At 32.2% G+C, this 16,699-nt stretch overlaps 2 protein-coding genes across 2 annotated transcripts; both read right to left on the reverse strand.

The window, feature by feature from the left end:
* Nucleotides 1-8,402: 8,402 nt before the first annotated feature.
* On the reverse strand, nucleotides 8,403-9,597 carry LOC139501166 (neuronal acetylcholine receptor subunit alpha-6-like). The gene has a single exon (XM_071290156.1). It carries the CDS (start codon nucleotides 9,586-9,588, stop codon nucleotides 8,407-8,409), a length of 1,182 nt encoding a protein of 393 aa, XP_071146257.1. The 5' UTR covers nucleotides 9,589-9,597; the 3' UTR covers nucleotides 8,403-8,406.
* Nucleotides 9,598-10,712: 1,115 nt separating this feature from the next.
* Nucleotides 10,713-13,260, reverse strand: LOC139501514 (acetylcholine receptor subunit alpha-like). The gene has a single exon (XM_071290630.1). It carries the CDS (start codon nucleotides 13,246-13,248, stop codon nucleotides 12,076-12,078), a length of 1,173 nt encoding a protein of 390 aa, XP_071146731.1. The 5' UTR covers nucleotides 13,249-13,260; the 3' UTR covers nucleotides 10,713-12,075.
* Between the last annotated feature and the right edge of the window lie 3,439 nt (nucleotides 13,261-16,699).

The raw sequence follows: 16,699 nt of genomic DNA on the forward strand, positions 1-16,699 counted from the left end.
CTATCATTATTGCTATAATATGAAATTTTCCTTTGATCTTACTGACTGATAATTTCCTTTGTCAGCGGAGTCCAGTGATAGGAAAAGTTATCGCTAGAAACTAAGGGGCACGTGGCGTTACTAATGAAATTGACATAAAGTTCACAAATCGTCGATATAAGTGCGAAGTGATGTCGTTGATGATCAGATAAAGACGACTATTACCGATTTTCGCAGCCGACTACAAATGTATATCTGGTTAGATTGATTCAAAAATATAACTATCATAATTAGAGCAATGTTCTGAGTGAATTTTTTTTTAGCTCAAAGTAATTATGTTGTTAGTCATAAAATGGCGACTGCTTACGATTTTCGATGCCAACTATATGTAGATGACAAATGGGTAAGATCGATTCATAAACATCAAAATCATATATATATAACACATCTTTCAATGCGGTGTTCAAATGCGCATTTGGGGTATTTGATTATTATAATCCTGGTACCTTTGATAACTGTTCTAAGTGAGAGAAAAAAAACAAATCGTCGATATAATCGCAACATCAGCTCGCTGTTACAGTCGTAAATTGTCGACTTTTGACGATTTTCGCTGCCAACTATATGTAGATTAAAGATTGGTTAGAGCAATTCAAATAAAATAACGAAATACATTGAAAAATTACTGTGTTAGCTTAAACTTTAATTATTAGGAAAATATAAGATAAAAGAAAAAAATAGTTTTGTACCTTAAATTGTCTTACTAAAACGCATACATTTTGTCAGATAAAGATAATGTATTCGTCAAATAACAAAACAAATTTAACTTGAATAAGTATGTGTTGCTTTGGTAAAAACTTAAATAGATAAGGAAATAACAGTTCAAAGGTAAACAACACTGATAATTTTTTAAAATAAAAAAAGCCTTTAAAAAAAAAATATAAATACATATCAATTAAATCATACACTTGCCAAATACTTTGAAATATTGATAGCACACACGTTGTTTTTACGTCATTAAAACTAGTTTATGCAATATATGTTTGCGACCCTTAAAACATTTGTGCAAGTGATATGTGCTAGCGATAAGGTTCTAAATGCATTATTAAAAGTTTTAAAATCTGCTTGGCAAGATATCAGAATTCGTTTTTTGTTTCGTGATAAGAATGTTAAGGTTGACTGACAGGTTAGGTAAATGAAACCAATACAATCAAAGTTAAACGGATTTATTGCCTTCAAGTCAAAAGTTAATGAGTTAATGAGATCAAAGTGCATATGATCTAAAAAATGTATACCGGTTTGACCGGTTTTAGAAGTATTTCTCACTTCTTAATTTAAATCTTTTCGGTCAAAAGGTAGAAATAATTTGATCACCACGATATATATGTTCTCCATAATAGTATGGGTCCAATAGTCCACCAGGATTACGATACATATTCATTCAATTCCACAATGTTCGTTTATTAGTTATATCGTTAAGATTAAAAAAAAAAAGTAAAACTTGATATGACTAATTTCCTAGTATTTTTAGAAGAAAGTACATATGAAAAAGAGAGATGCGGTATATACGGCATTGGAACAACAGCCTTAGCAGACAGTAGGATGTGTTTTTATAAAAGTATTATAATTGTGCTTTTTATCACATGAAATACGCGAGACACGTTTGGTTATTGCTGAAGAAGTAAATCATTACAATACTTTCATAAACTTTATTTTTTTTTAAATTTTGATTGCAAAGTGTTATTCTCTAGACGAATGAAAACGTCAACATCCGACAATGCTAGCAAACCCTGATTGTCTTTTGGCTGCTTAATGATACCCCCTTTTAATCTTCATTAAACCGAATTTAGCAAAACTTTTGCATAAAACACAAGGTTTAAAATAACAAAATAACACAATCTAGAATTGTACATTCATTAGGGTATGTATAATTGTATGCCACGTCAAGGGTCAATCAAGAGGTGTCACCGTAGACCACACTCTTGTGTCGTTACAATAAAACAGCAAAAATACATGTACTTTTAAAGTATGTATATTCGCTGGGACTGTTCATATAAAGCTTTCTTCTGTTATTAAATAAGGAAATATGCTAAATATATTTACTAGACCTGTAGTGTAAAGCTTTTCATTTGTATGTACGTTTATTTTTCGGTTTTCAATGTTGTGTCATGTGTGCTGTTGATTGTCTGTTTGTCTTTTTTATTTTTATTCTTGGTGTTGTCAGTTTATTTTCGATTTATGAGTTTGACTGTCCCTCTGGTATCTTTCGTCCCTCTTCGTTTATAAAGTATATATATCGACACGTTGTATGTACTCTGTTTTGGTCCTACCATCTTCCTTGTAATACATATCATATGAACAATAAAGGCAACAGTAGTATACCGCTGTTCAAAACTCATAAATCCATGGACAAAAAACAAAATCGGGATAACAAACTAAAACCGAACAGCTATTCTCTTGCTCATTAATATTCAGTGGTATGTGCTTATAATAATGCATTAAACTTTGAAATACTATACACACTCCTATAATATATAAATAAAATATTGGCATTCACCTCAAAAGCTAACAAAACCTTTAAACAGACTTAATTAGATAGGATAGAGTTACGATATTGTTGTCAGGTCATTAAAGATGTCATATTTGGTATTTATATTGATTCACTCGTAGGTTCTTTGCAGCGGAAACACATTTATTCTAAAACCATTTATCATATGATGGCATGGTACTAAACCTCTAACGAGAGGGATTGTTCTTGATTTTCATATGATGCAGACATACTCTTCCAATCAGTTCAATTGAGGTCTGGAGCTAGAATGTCAGTAACTGCTTCTAGTCTTTTGTTAATTTATGTAATATTGTAATTAACCTTGATTCTTTTGTTACCTCTTCTAAAATCGGAATCGGACTTTTTTAAAAACTGAGTTTTATTGTGCTTATTGTTGTGTGTTTGTTAGATCTACATAAGCTAGAGGTCAAGGGGAAGGGTTGAGATCTGTATGTTTGCACCTGTCACAAGTGAGGAGCCTCTTGCCCTTGTTAGTCTTGTAGTTTTTTTTTTAAATTTCTAGTTCATTTAAATGTTTGTTTGTTGAGGAATTTATTATGTCGTCAATTTCTACTGACCTAGTACACATTTTTGTTTGGGTCAGCTGAAATTCGCCTCAGTGTACAGTGTACGCTGTATTGATGACCCATTGGTGGCCTTTGGCTGTTTTAAACTATGTGGTCGGGTAGTTGATTATTTGACACATTCCCCATTTTTGTTCTCTATTTCATTCTTCATTTATAACAGCTTCTATTGCAAGGGATCGCTCTTGTGGTAAGAACGTGACGACAGAATTTGAGACGTTTAAAAAAAGACAACAACTATGCAACGAATATCATTACGCGTTACATGTAGGTTGTACGTTTTCCAATGATAAAAAGAAAGTGTGATTACCGTGTAATATCTTATTACGAACTATTATACTGATAAATTGTATGAGTTGCTTATTTCTGACTCTTACAATGTTGTATTTAAAATGCCAAATTGTGTACAATTGTACTAGTTGTTCTTAATTAATATTATTTGAACCATAATTATGTCCATTTGACTGTCCCTCTGGTATCTGTTAAGCCTCTTTTGAAATGAACTGCCTGTCTTAAGATGAATAATCTATTCATATGTATATATGTTAATTAATGTTTATAATATGCATGGCATTACTTAATTTGATGTTTTATGAATACTAACACTGTTTTAGCATATTCGGACTCGTGTATAGCCTTATCGGGGACCCCAACGTTGAGAGTGGAAATTTATACATACATGTATGCTTTCTTCGTAAAAACAATAAACGTATGACCCCCAAACAAAAAAAAAACAAAAAAACAAATAAATTAAGCATAAAAGAAAGTCGTGTGGCATGTACAGAATAAAGTAAGAAACGAAAGAATTCATTAGTATTTGTCACTGCACTTTTACTCATGCAGAAATAATCCTTTACAGCTTTAACTAGTTTTATCTAAATATTAGTTAAATATATGTCAAATATTTGACCTTGCAGATCTTTATACTGTTAATTTAGTCAAAAGGTAATTGTTCTGTTTTGTTTGACTGCTTGTTGCTTATTGAAATGTTTTAAGAATATTTTGTACTTGATATGGGTTATGAAATAAAAAAAATGAGATCATACACATGTCTGGCACTAGTTTTTCTTTTAATGAAGTTCGCTTCCTTGTTTTAGAATTTTTGACAGATACTCGGATTCCTCTGGTTTTATCCATGTAGTGACATTAAATAAATGTCCCCATTATCCCCTACTTTTCTTTCCAGAATTGGATTGCAAAGAGTTAAAATGTAATCTTTGAAAATCTTATAAAATTCTTGTTATTGTTTTTTTCTGTTGTTAAGCAAAACAGGTGCCATTGTTAAATGTATGAAAAATCAGTAGAGAAGTATTTCCCGCCTAGAAAGAGAGGCTTATATCTCGAAAACAACCACTTTGATCACCCCAGCCCCAATTATTTACTGATTTTTTAGTATCTTTATTTATATACTACCAATTTATGCAGTCTTGTAAAGTGCTTGTTATATTGAAATTAGAAAACTTCCTAAAGAAGTTTCGTTCTGGGGAGCAGGTATTTCGCAGTTCCTTCTAGCAATGTGTATATAATTGTTATTAATACTATTATATAGTGGCTGTTAAATTATGACAGCGTTAGTGCTTTAAACTAAGGCAAATGACCCCTGCATTTATGTTATAAACTTGCATTCAATTTCTTTATGAAACCGGATAGGTTTTAAACATGATAACAAATTCATAAAAACAATTATTTTGAAAAAAAATAAGTCAACATCTGATAAACAAAAATGTCCTTCCATATATATAGATTAATGTTCAAAAGAACACATTATCTAGAAATATTAAATTGTAGATACTATATATATAGTTAGAAACATTACCTTTCCTCTCAAATCTTATTTAAGAAAACTGGACCTGATTGTTCGCAATATTAGCAAAATATTTGAATACATATTCCAGGTAGACATATTTACTTTTCCTGTGATGCCTTAGGGAGCTACCATTTGATTTTTATGGGGGGCTAGGATGAAATTTGAAAAAAAATAGGCAGGACCGAAGTTTTGAGTAAAAAAAAAGGCAGGATGAGACACTTGCAAAAAAAAAGTCAGGACGACAATTTAGGTAAAAAAAAGTCAGGATAAACTTTAAAAAAAAGGCAGGACCGAACAGAGTGAAAAATAAAAAGGCAGGACAGAGATTACAGCTAAAAAAAATGCAGGACAACATTTTTCATCCTAGCCCCCCCCCCCCCCCCCATAAAAATCAAATGGTAGCTCCCTTATTTCAGGAAACTGCACCTGATTGTTCATAATATAAGCGAGTTGGTCGAATATATATAAAAAATCTGTAATATGAGTTATGATAAATTATTACATAATATAGTGACCACATCATGTACATTTAATTGAAATAGAATATAAAAGAAATGAATATATAGATACAGAAATCAGGATCTTATCACTCTAAATTTGTTAGCAAAACCCACATACAATAGATTAGAATTGATTAAGTACAATCCCTTTTATTTATAATGACGGTTCCATTTGTTTGATATTTTGGTACAATGATATTTCCATTTGAAATCGGACTTTCCAATTTGAATTTTCATAGGAATTCAGTATTTTTTTTTTATTTTTTACTCTTTTTTCATCTGTAACTTATGATAAATGAGATAGTGATGATTTAAATGACTCATTTGTTGACCCATAAACGATGCAATAAAAAAATACAACTATAAAAAACATCATCAACATAAAAAAAAGACACAGCAATTGTTTTCAATTATCCCCTGGTCAGAATTCCTTTAACAGTTAAACAATGCAGTCAAAAGATTATACAGTGTCTTTGATTATGATTTGATTATAAAATTAATGTAAATAATATATAATTATGATGTGGTTGTTGCATGTGCTTTGTTTTACTTTGGATTCATTTATTTTCGTGGGTACCAATTTCCGTGTATTGAGGAAAACTGACACTTTTGTGGATATTCAATTTCGTAGTTTTGCCAAATTCTGCGTACAAGCCAATGTAAAACTTGCAATTCGTTGAACATGCAAATTCGTAGTTTACCTGCACCCACGAAATCTACGAAAATTGGTATCCAACGAATATAAATGTATTCACAGTATATGATCATAAACGATCTACACTTGTGGACCATTCCCCTTAAAAGACCTGCTGAGTTCCTATTCTATGTTAATTTTTTTTAGAATGAGTCGATGAAAAAACGCAAACATTCGCTGTATATTTATTATTTACTTTTTCTATTCTTCGTTATCTGTTACCACGAGTTGTCACAATTGCTGGTAAACAGAACTTGACTTAACACAAAATTTAATATGAAATCATTATTACATCCTTTTAGTTACATGTATATGAGAGAGGCGAAACATACCAGAGGGACAGTCAAATTCGTAAATCGAAATAAACTGGCAATGCCATGGTTAAAAAAGAAAAATTACAGACACATAACAGTACATCAGAAACAAACATATAAAACATAAAGACTAAACAAAGGAACCCAACCACAAACTGGACATCTGATGAGTTAAGCCTTTTTCAACTGATTTTTATAGTTCGTTCTTATGTTGTACTGTTATACCAATGTCCCAGGTTAGGGGGAGGGTTGTGATCCATCCCGCTAACATGTTTAACCCGCCACATTATTTATGTATGTGTCTGTTCCAAGTCAGGAGCCTGTAATTCAGTGGTTGTCGTTTGTTTATGTGTTACATAATATTTTTTTGTTCATTTGTTTATATAAATAAGGCCGTCAGTTTTCTTATTTGAATTGTATAAATTTGTCTTATCGGGGCCTTTTATAGCTGATTATGCGGTATGGGCTTTTTGGTCTCTTGTGGACAGTTGTCTAATTGGTAATCATACCACATCTTCTTTTTATATGATCTCATGTGGTCCGCAAGGGTAAGCAAATCCTGCTCCATATATGTTACTATGCCAGTTATATGCTTATTTTGGAGGGAATAGTGTTTGTAAAATTCTATAACATATACGATTCCATTAATCTGAAAGAATACGCATGAATAAAAAACAGAAACGCAAAAGAAGAAATGTTTTAATATATCTTGTAGATTATTTTCATTTAATACTTGAAAGATCTATTTATCTTCTATCATTTCAATAAGACGTTGCAAAGCAATCTTTTGATTTCCAATGAATTGCCATATTTTATAACCAATGGTATTTGTTTTTAATAAATCAAGTTTATGTTTTGATCAGAAAATAATTTCTATATTAGGATAAAAACCTATTTCAATTCTCAATTTTACTGTAAACTCGGGATTCGTTCATTTTCGCGGATACCGATTTTTGTTGATTGCTGAAAACTGACCTTTCCGTGGATATGCCAAGGTCTGCATAAAGCGGATATACAATTTATAATTTGTTGACCCACTTTTTGTAATATACATTTGAAGTGACTCTGTACTCATGTATCCCATCATACTTTGAACCAAACTATTATTTAATTTATTATTACTTTATACTGTTTAGTCAGTTTTTGTTATATCTATTTTGCGTGACTGTATTTATGCATCCCGTCATACTGTGAACGACAAAATTATTTCATGTCTACCTGTGCGAATTTCAAACGCGCAATTTTACACTAGTACTCAAACCCTTCTTCCTTGATGGGTGCATTTCACATAGACAAATAAAATCGTATAATATAATCAAAATGAGGATGTTAATTTGATGTGTGCTTCTTCGTTACATTTGTTGTTTTTATAGTGATTAATATGATAACACAATGTTGACTGCTGTGCCCCTATTTTTGACATTTTTGACTGTTGTGTCTGTTTGTTTTGTTCAAGCATCGATGACAATATAATGGAATGTAATTCGACTGTCATACAAGTGAGAGGTTTAACTAGCTATAAAACCAGGTTCAATCCACCATTTTCTACATTTGAAAATGCCTGTACCAAGTCAGGAATATGAGAGTTCTTGTCCATTCGTTTTTGATGCGTTTTGTTATTTGATTTTGCCATGTGATTATAGACTTTCCTAATTGATTTCCTCTGAGTTCAGTATTTTTGTGATTTTACTTTTTTTGGACATTTGAATTCGTGGTTCACCTGTTCCCACGAAAACATCGAAAATTGATATCCAACGAATAATAACGAATCCACAGTATACAATTATGTCTGTATATATCATTATAAAAACGACCGTCTACTATATCAAATATATACATGTAGGTCCGATTGATATATGATTATTCATTTGGAATGCTATCACAATTTTCATGACGGGACATGATATATTTTTGTTCTCTCGCTAAACTATTGAAGTAGACCAACTAAAATTTTAGCAAAGATTATAAAAAAAATCAAGGAAATCAAAATGGCATTTTAATCCTAAGTTTTAAAATAACCATTACTACTCCTGTTAAAGCAATAAATGATATAAACAAAATCCAAAACATAACAAAATCTATAAAAGCGGTAACATCAGGCCAAGTCACCTTCTTTATCTTCTTTTTATTTTCCACATCATCAACACGGTTGTCTTCGCATAAACAACAGCAACATGCACATCGCATAATTGTTTTAACCCAATTTGGCACCCTGCTCTGCCAGTGATGCATGCGGAGCTCAAATGCCGTAACACAAACTGTTATTACACCAAATCCGAGTAAGGCCATCAAATAATATCCGAAATAGGATCCGGACGATTTGGGTAATTCAGAACTAACGATTGTCAGAAAAACAGAAAATGACAAGAAAACCGTCATTGCGTAACCCATTTTTTCTCCACTGTCCGCTGGGAGGACATATGTAAACACATTCAGAAGTCCTAGAAATATTACTGGGATAATAATGTTAAAAATATAATACCCAGAGCTCCGTTGTAGTGTAAGTGTAAATGTGACCTTTGACTCTGTTCCTTCCTTGTCCTCTTTTGCAGAAGTTGAAATTATGCTCCATTGTGCACTTTCTTCCATATCTTCTATTTCAATTCCGTTGTTACCTTTTGTAACATTCACGTCATCTATGAAGTATGACCAAACAACAAAAACAAGTTCGCACGTTTGTTGATCAAAAGGAAAGTGAGTAATGTCAATCGTACATTTAGATTCGAAAACCTCGAACGGCTGCCAAAATACAGCTCCATTCATAATCTGGGCTAAGATAAAGTCGGACCCAAGTGTAGTCAATTTTGTAAAGCCGTTTTTAAGTGTCAAATCTGGTTTCCATATTCTATCTTGAGGAATGTACAGTTGCATGACTTCAGCGGTGTCCCATGTTAAATATTCGTCTATCCATCTAACGGACAGGTAACCAGTTGTTGTTAATTTACCCTCAACTTCATCTAAACCATTAATACCAACAAGGATCATGTCTAGATCAACGTTCATCGGTTTCGAATAATCCTTGTTTGGTCGAACTATTGTACTATAATTTGAAAATAGGCTCGTGACAAGATCCAGGGCGGCATCTCCGCCACCAATCGCCTGTGCAAGACAAGGAATTGCGTCGAAAGATATTATTAACAGTGTAATTCTTATTATTTGTTCCATGTCTACTGAGCAACGTTTGATTAAAGAATGCATATGCGGATCGGGTTTAAGTCAGTGTCAATATATTAACAGTCACATGTTGAAATGAAACATGGTGCCATTAAGGGAAAATCTCATTTTTTTATTTTTCTCATGAGGTAAATACTAGCAATCTCCTATAGTATTTCTAAACTGATTTGAGGTGAATAAATATAAAGGTTAATTTTTCCTACATTCCTTTGCAAAAATTATTCAAACATGTTTAAAAGACATTTCCTTAAATCTTCCCTCGAAAGTCTTGTGTCTCTTTTTTTTTGTAAGTGAACACGCTACCATTAGTATGATCAAGTATATTCGATCTGTATAGATAATAAAAGAAATAGTGGTGCATACATTATTAGAATATAGCAACGTCTTAAATTACGATAAAAAGTCATTTAAAAACACTTATATCATTAACCTAATGAATTAGATTATAGATACCGAAACAAAAACCTAATTACGTTATTCGATTGTTTTGAAGACAAATTGAAATGTTAAACTATATATAGATAACGGTCTGAACTGGAAGAGGTAGTGTTCTTTCACTTGTTCTTTCATTTTCAAGCCATTTAACTCTATTCTTTATAAGTACCGCAAACTATTTTCTATTGATTATATTTTAGCACCCACTAATTCTCTAGTCTATATTCTATGCCTGTAGTTTAATATTTCTGCTACTTCTATTGCGTTGTGCATTCTATAAATTCAAAAAGTCATCGACGAATTAAAAAATGTTACGATTAGTTTGACATATTTTATTGTCCAAATAAACAATAGTATTGGATATAACAACTTAACATAATTTTCTCCAAATAAATACAAGATTAAAATAAAATTCAAGATGACAGCAATTAAATAATGGATTTTAAGTATTCGGCTTTGAGCGTTCCTGATGAAAGGAAATCCACAAAAGCGCGTCGAACGCATACAATTATTTAGCGTTTTTTTTTTTCAAGTACAATAATTCATATTCAAATTCAAATATGTATTGCCATAAACTACATATTTATAGTATGTGACACAACATAACAAAAAATGAAAAAATAAAAAAATAACAACAAGATAAATAATATATACAATGAATATATCATTTTAAACAGTAACAGTTGGATACGAGTACATTTTGAAGATACAGCCATTTTAATCACAGAATCGTTTTGTATGGAGTATATAATTATGAATATATCTGAATTGCATTGTTTTCTGTTTAACACTTATTTCGTCTGTTCCAAAAAAAATATGATCTATGGATATAGCAACTTAGCGTTGGATATTTTCAAAAAGCGGATTTATGATGATTATGTACAATGGACACCCACATTCATAACTTGGGGCATTTACTAAATTAACTTTGTATAAAACAGCTTTTAAAGGACTACGCCTGTGTCGTAAATTTGTATGAAAAATATATCCCTCCTTTTTCCAATAAGTTTATATTTAGGTACCAAAAAAAATATAATTTCGCAGGATTGTATTTTTGAGATTTGGAATTGTTTGAATTGATCTTATGTCGAACAGCAATATATTACATGCACCAATTGAGGAAGGGGAAATAGTTAGAAAATATGTCCCATCTATATGTCCAATCTACATCTTGGTACTCTATAGTGCGAACGGTTTCTTGTATTACATTAATTATTATCTGCATAATATGAGAAACAATCCATAAGATATTTTGGAATATTATTTTTATGTTTTTTTAAAATAAATATAATTTACGTCTATTTCTTCTAGAATTCAAATTTTCCTATCCAGTTTCATAAAGTAGAAATTCTTTGCATGCAAATTGCGCGCGCAGACCAGTGATATTTCTGGCTGCCGCAAGCTGCAAGCGCTCAATATTTTTCAGAATCTCTAACACAGCATCCGTTTCATAGCTCGCTAGAATACTCTTTAAAGTTGAAGTATGTATGCGATGTATTTTAATAAGATTGGTTCGATAAATGTCAAGATAAATAAATTTATATGCAACTATGTTTATATAGTTATCAAAGGTAGAGGGCTAATAATTTAATACGCCAGCCGCGCGTTTCGTCTACATAAGACGCATTAGTGACGCATAGACCAAAATAAATAATAAACCAAACAAGTACAAATTTAAGTTGAAAAGTATTGAGGACCCTGAAAATCCCGAAGTTGTGCCAAATAAGGCTGAGGTAATCTATGCCCGGTTTGAGAAAATCCTTAGTATTTCGTAGAATTCATATAAACGTCTACTATATCAAATATATTTATGTAGGTCGAAATGTATATACAAAAATTGTAAGTAAATTAGATTGCAATCGCAATCTTTGGGCCAGGACATATTTGTTTCCCTCGCTACACAAACAAAGTAGATACTATGGATTCATTATTATTCATGGGATACCACTTTTCGGTGATTTCGTTAGTACAGGTGAACCACGAAATTAAATATTCAACGAAAAATAAATGATTCCACTAAATTGTTAGGAAATATTTTTCAAATCAAAATGACATTTTAATCCTTAGCTTCAAAATGATCATAACAATAATAGTTAAAACTATAAATGATATAAACAAAATCCAAAACATTACAAAGTCTATAAAAGAGGTAACATCGGTCCAGGTCGCGTCTTTTTTCCTCTTTGTGTTTCCCAAATCATTGACGCGGTTGTCTTTGCAACAACAACAGCAGCATCTCAACATTTTTTCAACCCAACCAGGCACCTTGTGCTGATTGTGATGCAGGCGGAGCTCAAGTGCCGTACAACAAACAGTTATTACACCAAATCCGAGTAAGGCCATCAAATAATATCCGAAATAGGATCCGGACGATTTGGGTAATTCCGAACTTACGATTGTCAAAAAAACGGCAAATGATAAGAAAACCGTCATTGCGTAACCCATCTTTTCTCCACTGTCCGCTGGGAGGACATAAGTAAAAACATTCAGAAGTCCTAGAAATATTACTGGGATAATAATGTTAAAAATATAATACCCAGAGCTCCGTTGTAGTGTAAGTGTAAATGTGACCTTTGACTCTGTTCCTTCTTTATCCTCTTTTGCGGAAGTGGAAACTATGCTCCATTGTGCACTTTCTTCCATATCTTCTGTTTCAATTCCGTTGCTACCTTTTGTAACATTCACGTCCATTATGAAGTATGACCAAACTACAAAAACAAGGTCGCACGTTTGTTGATCAAAAGGAAAGTGTGTAATGTCAATCGAACATTTAGATTCGAAAACCTCGAACGGCAGCCACCATACAAGTCCCATTTGCATAATCTGGACTAGGATAAAATCGGACCCAAGTGTGGTCAATTTTGTAAAGCCGTTTTTAAGTGTCAAATCTGGTTTCCATATTTTATTCTGAGGAATATACAGTTGCATGATATCAGTGTCCCATACTAAATATTCGTCAGTCCATCTAACAGACAGGTAACCAGTTGTTGTTAATTTACCCTCAACTTCATCTAAACCATTAATTCCAACAAGGATCATGTCTAGATCAATGTTCATCGGTTTCGAATAATCCTTGTTTGGTCGGACCATAGTACTATAATTTGAAAACAGGCTAGTGACAAGAGTCTTTGCGTCATCGCCTCCACCCATCTGTCCAAGACATGGAATTGCTTCGTAAAATATTATCAACAGTAAAAATTTCATTATTTTTTCCATGTCTACCAAGCAACGTTGGATTAACGAATGCGAATGCAAATCGGGTTTAAGTCAATATATTACTATGAATGGTCACATGTTAAAATGCAACATGGGGACATTAAGGGGCAATATCAAATTTAAATGTTTCTATTGAGGTAAATAATGGCAATTTCCTATATTATCTGTATACTGATGTGAGATGAGCATATATACTGTAATGGTAAAGATTTCCTACATTTCTTTGCATAAAGTTTTTTAATAGGATAATTCCTAAAACCTTCCATCGAATGTATGTGGTTTTTTTTTTTGGTTTTTTTTTTAAGTAAACCCGCTAACGCTCTAATATGATCTATTAAAGATCTAATCTACAGATTATATAGATAATAAAAGAAATAGTGGAGCATACATTAATGAAAAATAGCAACGACTAAAATTACAATACATAATTATTTAAAACAAAGATATCAGTAACCTAATGAAATAGACCATAGATAACGAAACAGATACATAATTCCGTAGGTCGATTGTTTTAATGACAAATGTTTATCCATGTATAGATGACGGTTTGGAATGTAAAGGGGGTCCTTTATTTCTGTGTCGATTGTTTTAATGATAAATGTTTATCCATGTATAGATGACGGTTTGGAATGTAAAGGGGTCCTTTATTTCTGTGTCGATTGTTTTAATGACAAATGTTTATCCATGTATAGATGTTCGTTTTTAGGACAATTTTTGGGTTCAAGTAATTTCGAAATTACGCCGCGTGAATAAGTCTAGTTAACACTAGACTTCTTAAGTGGATAAAAGGAATAGTTTAAAGACGAACATTACTGTGTAGGTATCTTACAACCCATTCAACCAATCGGCATTAAAAACAGAAGTTCTACTCGGACAAAACATTTTATAGTTGCTTTTTACTAAAACTGCAACAAGTTACAACTAAATTTGCATATTAATAATAAACTTACTTGGCTATTGGTTTGCATTACAATTTGAAGGATGATGAGTTACATAATGTAAAACCAGAGTGCTATTTTAGTAGTAGCTAGGCGATTTCGATCTGATTGAAAATTTGCAGCGATTGTTTGTGTTGACTTTCTTACTTTATTGCATATGCGACCAGTTTGCAATTAGCATAAGTCAAACAAATGTTTGTTTTACACTTTATATATTTCGTTTTGTTTAAAACGAACATCATAAAGAAATTGTATCATGTTTATTTTGTTACTACTGGGTTGGTAAAGGTGTTGCTGGAAAGAAAGTCACAAGGGATATAGTCTGCAATGAAGACAGTGAGTGCTTCCAATATTACATGAGTACACTGATACGGTGAAGTTCCGAATTTGCAGTTGAGGAATTCTGATACGTTTTTATTCCACATTTGGCATATCCGCATCGTTTTACCTTTCCGGAGCACCTGACATCATCCCCGATTTTTTGGTGGTGTTCGTGTTGCTCAGTCTTTAGTTTTCTACGTAGTGTTTCGTGAACAGTTGTTTGTCTGTTTGTCTGTTTGTCTGTTTTAGCCAAGGCGTTGTCAGTTTAATTATGAGTTTGAATGTCCCTTTGGTATCTTCGACTCTCTTGTAGTTGAGTTTTTTTACTTCAAAGTTAATGTTCATACATCTAATTTTATTTCAAATCAAATGTAGAAAAACCAAAATAATAAGCATAAAGCAAGTTTTATTGCATTAACAATGAGCAGAGATTTTAGAGGATTCAGACAACTATCCTCCAAAGATAAAAGGATGAGGTTTGAATCATTTTTTGGGCTATGTAAGATCTTCAACATAGCAGTTTGTGTAGGCTGAGTCTCTTCTTCAGAACATACGCGTATTAAAGTCAAGTTTGAACCCTTGTTCCCAGGCTAATTTCTATAAGAGTAAAAGCAGTCTAACGAGTATTACTGGTGCTGTAGTTTAATTTCAATTTTGAAATAATGAATAATCAAAATTTACATCAACTATAAAGTTGCCGTTCCTTCATGTTTATTCGATCCTAGATGATTCAGAAAAAGGAGATGTGGTATGGATGCTTATGTGATAACTATCCATCTAAGACCGGTAATGTAAACGAACATCCTTCAACAATGAGCTAAACCTATACCGTATGCGTATAGTAACATAATAAAGCTATAAACGAATACAAGTACACCCTTCAACAATGAGCCAAACATATACCGTATGCGTATAGTAACATAATAAAGCTATAAACGAATACAAGTACACCCTTCAACAATGAGCCAAACATATACCGTATGCGTATAGTAACATAATAAAGCTATAAACGAATACAAGTACACCCTTCAACAATGAGCCAAACATATACCGTATGCGTATAGTAATATAATAAAGCTATAAACGAATACAAGTACACCCTTCAACAATGAGCCAAACATATACCGTATGCGTATAGTAATATAATTAAGCTATAAAAGAGTCTGGTATGTCAACTATGAATTAATTAATTTATGAAGCTTAAATGTTTGATTTGTGCTAACACAATGCGACATACAGCAACCAACGTAAATAACTGTATTACAGCCTACTGACTTAGGAAATTCATATTGTTATGCAGAAAATTGTATCGATTTCAGAATTCTATAGAACACAACCTTTCGGAAATATAATGACATGATTATTTTTTTAATAATTTTCATTGTATAGTTTTAGATATAAAAATAAGAATTTGTGGTATGGTTGCCAATGAGACAAATCTCCACAAGCGACCAATGTAAACAATGAGCAAAACCCATACCGCATAGTCAGCTATAGAAGGAACCTGTTTTGTCTCTATGTTATATAAATTATTTCGAGATTCCGATACTTTTAAAAGTACGTGTACTATCGTCAGATTTGCTACGGTTCTTTGTACGTTTTTGGTTTTAATGCAATGCGTGTTTTTTTGTTTTTTTTTTTATTTTCACTTTTTTGGTATCACCGAAAACGGTGATTCTACTTGGCACAAGCGATACTACGAGTACAGAAAGAAATGCTGACCCTATTTGTAAATTTGAATTCAAACTCATTTATTATTTGGTTCGTGTATTTTAGTCCTAATTTAATGGGTAGAGTTTTGGATTATTGTATAGGCACCGATCATATATCTTTTGTGGCTGTGGTATTTGTTTTTTCTCAGGGCAAATTCTTTTTCAATAACGGGAAGTAAGACTCGTGCTGTGTCAGTTTAGTCACACGGTATAAATACACAGTTACGTCTGGTCTCGATTCGATTGCTCGTGAAAAAACTGCGCTATACCTTTTGAACAGTATGTTAAATTCACGAGAAAGAAAAATCGTGACTTCATAAATTCCAAAGTTGACCCAAAAACATACCGTACACTAGATATAACAACTGAAAAAAAGGCAATATGTGTGCTTACTTAATTGTTTCGTTATATGATCTAACCAGAATGTGAAATACAATGAAATGAATTAGACCGCAAATAACTAAAAGAAAGAGAGAAAAG

The sequence above is a fragment of the Mytilus edulis genome, chromosome 13 (genome assembly GCF_963676685.1).
Source record: "Mytilus edulis chromosome 13, xbMytEdul2.2, whole genome shotgun sequence".
Taxonomy (NCBI): domain Eukaryota; kingdom Metazoa; phylum Mollusca; class Bivalvia; order Mytilida; family Mytilidae; genus Mytilus; species Mytilus edulis.